Source organism: Colossoma macropomum, unplaced genomic scaffold (genome assembly GCF_904425465.1).
Source record: "Colossoma macropomum unplaced genomic scaffold, Colossoma_macropomum, whole genome shotgun sequence".
Taxonomy (NCBI): domain Eukaryota; kingdom Metazoa; phylum Chordata; class Actinopteri; order Characiformes; family Serrasalmidae; genus Colossoma; species Colossoma macropomum.
In genome coordinates this window covers 33306404-33314016 of record NW_023494787.1, presented here as the reverse complement: position 1 = coordinate 33314016, position 7613 = coordinate 33306404, and the positions used below count along the sequence as shown (strand labels likewise).

Sequence of the window (7613 nt, the reverse complement as noted above, 5' to 3'; positions counted from 1 at the left end):
TGTTGTTGTTGTTTTGTGGCTGTGATGGATCCTTGCTCACTTAGTGGCATTGTGCAATATAAGTGAAACTGGTTAGTTTACTAATTAGTGGTAAAACAATAAGTCAATAAATGAATTTAGACTCTTTTTTATCAGCAACCAGCCATGTAAACAAACCAATGTCAATCATGTATATCAACAAAATCAGCTTTGAAGCAGATCCACAAATAGAGATCTATTTCAATGCATTTAGGGTCAGTGTTAGTCTTAATCCCTGAATCCTGATTTCCTCAATCCTATAAAGCAACATCTGCTGCGTCCTCCAGCCAGCATGGCCTTATTCAACTTTATTTAGATCCTATAAAAAGCTTCACAATCTTTGAACCTAAAGTAGAACAATTAATCTGAGTGTCAATTAGCAGGGTTCATCTGTAACATCAGAGATTAGCCTCATTGCTAATCCAGATTATTTCCAGGCACAGCCGCTGAAGTTAAACTCACACTGACCATTGTGGGGCAGCAGAGAGAGCAACAACCAACTGAAGCCACACATTTTTCTGTTTGTGTATTTCTCCTGCAGGTGAAGGCAGGTGCAGTCCGAGATGAACTCGGCTCCCCCCGCAGGCAGCGCCCTGGCGGCTCCAGCAGGCGGAGCTGGACCGACCACACCCAAAAAGGGCCCGCCCAAATTCAAGCAGAGGCAGACCCGCACATTCAAGAGCAAAGCCCCTAAACCCGGCCAGAAAGGGTGGGTCACACACACAAACATGAAAAAGCACACACTACAGCAGTGGGCCGCAAAAAACGGGCGGATGGGCATTTTTGTGCCGATGACATACACTCCCCATTTCTGTAGTGGTTTAAAATGTACTTTTACAGCTTTTATAAATAGAAAATGTTATGCCAAGTGTGGCAAACTGTGTGTGAAAATATCCTCTCACTGTCCTGCAATACAATAATAGAACAAAACTACAAAATGCACAGAAACCTATCTATCCCTGGTCCATCTTTGTAAGAAATATCTAATCTGTCCTCTATGTGTTATCCATTCAAAGGCTTATACAGGAACACTGCTCCAAGTTTTTGGGATTGCAGATGCCTCATGAAAAGGCCCCAATTAGATATAGTTTGGCACAGATATAAATCAGACATTATAATCCACAGCACAGCTGGGACTGATATACTCTACAGGAAAGAAATGTGTTTTGTTGTATTGGAGCAAAGAGAAGTTTCCACCATTTCACTTATTTAAACAAACTGTGATTTTTTTTATCATCAAAGAGGCCTTAAAATTTATCTTAGCCTTTTCTATAAACTCCTTGCAATACTTCTTTGACATGTCATTTTTCTTTTTCTTTTTTTTGCTTAAACTGTAAGAGAACCAATAAACGATAAGAAAATAAATATTTATTATATTTATAATAATAAACCCCTAAGCCCTTCAGATTAGGATAAGGTTGTGCCCTAATTACAGTATCTGTGTCTCTTACTAGCTTCTCGCTACTTCTTTCAGGTTTGGTGACGACATCCCTGGAATGGAGGGCCTTGGCACAGGTGAGTGTTCTTTCATTAGAAGAAGCAGTGAGCCCCTTGCCCCCCCAAAACTCCTGCCTAAGTGTTAAAATAATAATGGATGTTTTCTTTCTCTCTGTTCTCTCAGACTTCACGGTTGTGTGCCCCTGGGAGGCCTTCGGGGACATGGAGCTCAGCGATCTGGCAAAATATGGCATCATTTAAAACTCTGCCTCCTCTTCCTCCCCACCTTCAACTCTGCCCTATCCTCTCAGACTCCACCCACTCAGCCCTCCTCTTGTCGCGCGGTTATGCCACACTGCATGTGTGTGCCATAGCATGGCCTGATATAAGGGACTGATATAACTGCACACATATAATCTAATATTTTTATGATTGTTATTATTATTATATAATATTTTATACTGACTTCTATCTGTTGCGATAAGATGACCCCCTCAATACTCCCGTTCCCCATCACCACCATCACTATTTTTCCTACCTCGACTCCGCTCATTACAGTAACAATGCTAACTGATAATCAGCATCGCCCCCTAGGGTGACTCTGCCACTAAATGTGCTGTTTTTGATGTGGTGTTGTAGCCTAAATGATGTAGCGTAAATATTATATGTTAACGAGAACATTCTGTCCTGCCTGTCTCCTCTGCACTCTAAAGTTTGTGTTAGTGGTGTTTTGGGCTTCTGCAGTAACTAATCAGTGACCATAAATATGGTGTTTTTGGTCCACATCACAATGCAGTAAAAATTCATTTTAGAACCCTTCCCCACCCCAAATCCCCCTCTTCACTCTTTGTTTTCTCTGGCCTCAAAAAGCCTGTCCTCCAAACGCATTTAATTTATTAAATGTAAATGTCCGTTTGTAATTATCTGGGTAGAATTCAGTAAAGTGTATATTTTCAATAAAATTGTCCTTGTTTTATTATAAAAACTGAAATATCATAAATACAATAAAGTTTAATACACATATACAAAATAAAAAATGCTCTAAACAAATCCAGATGTGCATTTTTTTAATGATGCCAAATGAAAACATGCCTACGCCATCTTTTTTTATTTCACCAACCTCTCAGACTCAGACTTTCAGTGATAACCTAAAGCAACAAACAGTCTATACTCATTTTTCTAGTACCAGGACAAAAGCCCTACATGCCTGAATGCTTTTATAAGACCACTTACACACTAGTGGCACTTGAGCATTCATTTAAAGCATAAGAATCAACTGTAACTAGCATGTAGACTAGCAAGTGTGGAATGTGCTAACACGATCCATGCTAACCTGGGCCCTAAACTGAAAAACTAAAGCTAACAAACTAAAACTATATATATATATATATATATATATATTCCAAAACACATTATTTTTTTCAACTTCAATAACATTAAACAAAAAATTCGCAAAAACATGATTCTTATTACATGCACTGGCATATACTGCTGCTCAAATGTTTGAAGGCTTTCGTGATTGTATTCACTGACTGATTATACAGTGGTGATTTAAATAATATAAACCGCACACCAAAAAGTTTTAGAACTTAATTCTAAATGCTATTTCAGACAGCTTTGAATCATCTACAGCTCAATCACATATCATTTATGTGTGGGAGAAAAGTGGGTGTGGGAGATAAGTCATTCTTAAAAATATATGATTTCTAACTGAAGTTTTGGATTCATATCCAGTCTGTTTCAGCTGCATACAACTCCTCAGCTGTACACTCTCCACTGTTCTTTGTTTTGGTGCAGGCATTGGCAATGAACCTCATAGTCCAGGCTGTTACTCTGAGCACTGTCTTCAGCTTGCTGTACTTGCCTAGATGTAAAAGTTGCTAAGTTGTCACTGGTCCTTAGCTGAACTGCAACCCGAAAGCTTAATTCTGCACTGACTTCGTCAATTGGAAACTATTGAGTTTCAAGTCAAGTCTAGTCAAAGTTTATTTATCTAGTGCATTTTACAACAAGAGAAGAGAGAATAAGGTTTTAACAGCAGTGTAAAATATTAAAATACAGAAAAGGAGAAAAGCAGGTGAAGCAATGACTATGAATAAACAGTTTGAGTCTGAAGGGTCAGCGGCATGCAGATGAGGTGTGCACAGTGTTGCACAGCAGGAAGCTCTATGGTCGCACTGGTTCCACGGTGGTTTGCTGTAGTTCATGTGCTAATAAAAGGAATGAAGGTCCACTCCACCACAGCTGGCTATGCATAAGATTACTTGCTGTCAGCCCTCTTATAGGAAGGTCAGGGTTTGTCCTCCCATCACAGTGTGACCATGATTCTGGACTTGAATCTCAGCCGCTTGATTCGCAACAAAGGGTTTCCAATTCTGTGTTGTGCTAAAGCAGTAGAGAGAATATCCTTTCCACAGGTAGGGATAAAGTAGGCCCCGTCCTCATCATGGGAACTCGTAATGAAATCGCTCACACACAATGATTTTCTTAATGTCTCTACAACTGTGGGCATTTGTGCTTCATATTTTTGGAAATGCTTTATGATTGTAGCAGCCAGCAGAAATGGGCTCATTGTCATAACACACGTATCATTTTTACTGTCTTTAGATGGAGGCCCACTGAGCCATAGGAAACTGACAGCAACTCTGTCTCTCTCTCTCTGCCAAGGAAATCTGCAAAAAGGCTTTGGTAACGTCTGTCATGAAGGCTACCTTATGTAGTCTGAACTTGATAAGTACACTCAGTAGCTCTGGGTTCAAGTTTGGTCCTTTAAGGAGACAGTCATTAAGGGACGGACAGACCTTCTCATGTGATGAGGCATCAAACACCACCCTCAGGAATGTTGTTACCTTGTCCTCTTTGAAAGTTGCATGATGTGAAGTAGGTAATACTTCACAGTGTTTGTTTGCCTGGTTGCTACATTGTCATCTGACACTACTTCACATATACCCTGCTGCAGATAATCCGACGATAGTATCAGGTGTGAGGAGGTGTGTGTGTGTGTGTGTGTGTGTGTGTGTGCGTGCGTGCGTGCGTTCTGCTGTAAGTACGCTGGCGCAGTATGGCTGCCGCTTTACATCAGTTAGTTTTGTATTGTTTGTGTGTTTGTTTTGATGTTTGCCTGAGAAGTTTGCCGTCATATCCACTGACATAGCAGCCGAGAGTGACTTTCCAGCTATGGCTCAGAGGCTTATTGGACTGGCTGTTTGGGTGACACTACATCGCAGCTATTATGCAGCCAGGACCGGCCGCTTGAGTGACGCTGCATCGCGGCTATGGGGCTTCCTAGACTGGTGGTGTTCGGCTGCAGGAAAATGCTCCCCCTTCGTGGCGAAAGACATCTTCGGCCTTCGAGGTTTCCCGGGCCGGCCGCCCGTGTGATGTACTTTAGTTGCGGTGCGAGATTTTCCCTGCCGCTAAGGACTCTTTCCAGGCTAGCTAAGTGACTCTATACTGTGGTCAGTGAAATTCCCTCCGCTAGCTGTGGGAACCGTGGAGTGTGTGTGTGTGTGTGTGTGTGTGTGTGTGTGTTCTGTGTTATGTATTGTTGATTATGTATTTATTGTAAAGCGTCCTTGAGCCTTGAGCATGGGAAAGGCGCTATATAAATAAAAGTGGTGATGGTGATGATGAATCCTATATCACGTCATTGTATCTTGTGTAGAGAGTAACATCATCTTCAGTGTTTCCTCTCTAGGCTCTACTTTGGCAGTCTGCAACAGTACTGTATTCTGACTATCTGGTTTCACTTTCACTTTGCTGGGAATCACAGGGGAATTGATGGCATGTGCATTTGAACTAGAAACTACAGGTTGCACGTCACTTTTCTTGCATACTGCTTGGTGGTGTCTGCGGCCACCCGTGGCACATGAGATGCCCTTGGCTTTACAGAACTTTGCTATGTGTTTGGGACCTAGACACACAAAGCATGTCCCTATTTTTTCAGCTTTCCCTTTTGGGTAGAACATTAGTTTTTAGGGCACTGCTCTGCTTTTTGATTTGTACTTGCACACAACAAACAGCACTGTGGGGTATTATGACTAACAGTGCCTAATGCATCTGCTGATGGCTTGTTAACACTTTTAGGTTTCATTTTACTGGATGACAGTATCTTTGGATATGCCCTTTGACTTGATCGAGCCTCCCTTTCTCTCTTTGTTAGCTACTGGATCTGCTCAATTGAAGGGCTCTCTCCCTGCTTTCAACTTCTATTCATTGAAATTTCAGCTCAAGCACACTCAATTCTTCGTCTGACTCAGTCTGACAAGCGTAGACGAGAGCAATGTCGTCAGCTATAATCTGCAATAGTACTGGGCACAGCAAGCTACTATATGTATTACTGTACACATCCAGGGATTCCAAACTGTGTGAGTGTCTGACTTTCACATTCATCATAGAGCTGCCTTAATGCTGTTACATCTTACAATTTTTCACAGGAATCAAATTCAGTAACTTTGACGTGCACTAACCACAATGCCCTTTCTTTCAAATCTGTTCTGAAGCAACTCCATGGCTGTGTCACAATTGCTGTCTCTCAACGTGAGCTGCCTTTGCTGCTACTCCAACAAGATGCCCATTTTTAAGCCTGATTTGGTCATAGTCAACCTCATAGTCAATGTTGGCAGGACATAGTTGGTGCTCTTCAGTTGTGGTTTGTTAGCTAGCTGGTTTGTTGATGCCATCAACACATGCTTTTCACACTCAGTGTCTAAATGCATAGCTGTGTTCATGTGTTTGAGAAAGACAGAGAGGTTAAAGTTGACCTGGACCAGATTTGTACTGGTTGTGTTCTGTAGGCGTGTATACCTTTGTTACTTTCACATATGTTTATATGTGGTGAAAGCCCAAATGTTTTTCCATCTTATTTTTATCAGCCATTGAGGAGAAAACCAGAGCAGGTTCTCTTAGAACCCAGTGTGGAAAGCTTCTCAAACCTAGTGTCAGTGGTCATACACCTCCAACATCAAAGGATTGTACACACCTAGACATTTTAAAGCCTCATGGGACACACAGAACCACAGTAACAATGTTGACAGTAAGTCATGTCAAACTTTATTTAAATTGAACACATACAGTGGGATACAAAAGTCTGAGACTACACTGAAAATCTTGGATGATTTTCATTTAAATGACACATACGCACACTCTAAACCACTTATCCTTCTGGGTCACAGGGGGGTGCTGGAGCCTATCCCAGCTGTCATTGAGCAGAAGGCAGGATACACCCTGGACAGGTCACCAGTCCATCACAGGGCAGATAGACATATGCATCCACACACACAATCACTCACACATTCACACCTAGGGGCAATATAGCATGTCCAATTAGCCTGACTGCATGTCTTTGGACTGTGGGAGGAAACCAGAGTACCCAAAGGAGACCCACACAGACACAAACATGCAAACTCCACACAGAGAGGACCCTGGTTGCCCAGCCGGGAATCAAACCCAGGCCTTTCTTGCTGTGATGCGACAGTGCTACCCACTGCGCCACTGCACCACCGTGCCACCCCCTAAATATGAAAACAAACAACAAATTTTAGAATAAAAAAGATTAACTAAAGAAACATCATAACAATTAAACAATTAAAATGAAGAAGAAATATTTATGATTCTGCAATATTTCTAGGTCACTATTCAAATTTAAGCAAATTTGTAACACTGACCATGTTAAGGCTTTTCTACAAAAAGATTTTTATTTGAGTCCTACCTTCCATTGAAGCTTTTGTTTGGACCACTCAAGAGGACTTGATCTACTCATCAGAGGCTTTTGCACAAACTTGTGGAGTTTATTGCCAGCTCAAGTGCACACTGTCATTAAAGCAAAAGGGGGAAATACCCAAAATTTGAAAATTTTAAATTTAAAGTTTGGAAGATTCATGCAAATTGTTATGCTGATAATACAATTTGTAATGAAGAACCTTGTATTGAATTAGAAAGAAATGCAAATAGAAGCACTTTCACTAGAGGTCTCAGAATTTCAGACACCACCACACAACAATTTGATTATCAACATAAGACATATTTCAATTTAAAGTAAAAAGCCAGCTTTTAACTTTTTAACTTTAAAGTCATTTCCTTTGGAAGAAAACATGTTTACTATGTTTACTGTTTACTGTTTATAGTATAAAATTATTAAAATATAGTCCTTTTGCCAT

General features: G+C 40.9%; 1 protein-coding gene across 1 annotated transcript; it reads left to right on the top strand.

Moving 5' to 3' along the window:
• The first annotated feature begins 581 nt into the window (after window positions 1–581).
• Window positions 582–1716, top strand: pde6hb (phosphodiesterase 6H, cGMP-specific, cone, gamma, paralog b). The gene is made up of 3 exons (XM_036565703.1): window positions 582–727; window positions 1493–1533; window positions 1640–1716. Exons 1-3 carry the CDS (start codon window positions 582–584, stop codon window positions 1714–1716), a joined length of 264 nt encoding a protein of 87 aa, XP_036421596.1.
• The last annotated feature ends 5897 nt before the right edge of the window (window positions 1717–7613 follow it).

Bases quoted from the DNA above. Each gene is read 5' to 3' on its own strand.
- pde6hb (XM_036565703.1), top strand. From the start codon at position 582: ATGAACTCGGCTCCCCCCGCAGGCAGCGCCCTGGCGGCTCCAGCAGGC. The intron at 728-1,492 runs GTGGGTCACACA...TACTTCTTTCAG, and splicing joins CCTAAACCCGGCCAGAAAGG to GTTTGGTGACGACATCCCTG. The intron at 1,534-1,639 runs GTGAGTGTTCTT...CTGTTCTCTCAG, and splicing joins AATGGAGGGCCTTGGCACAG to ACTTCACGGTTGTGTGCCCC.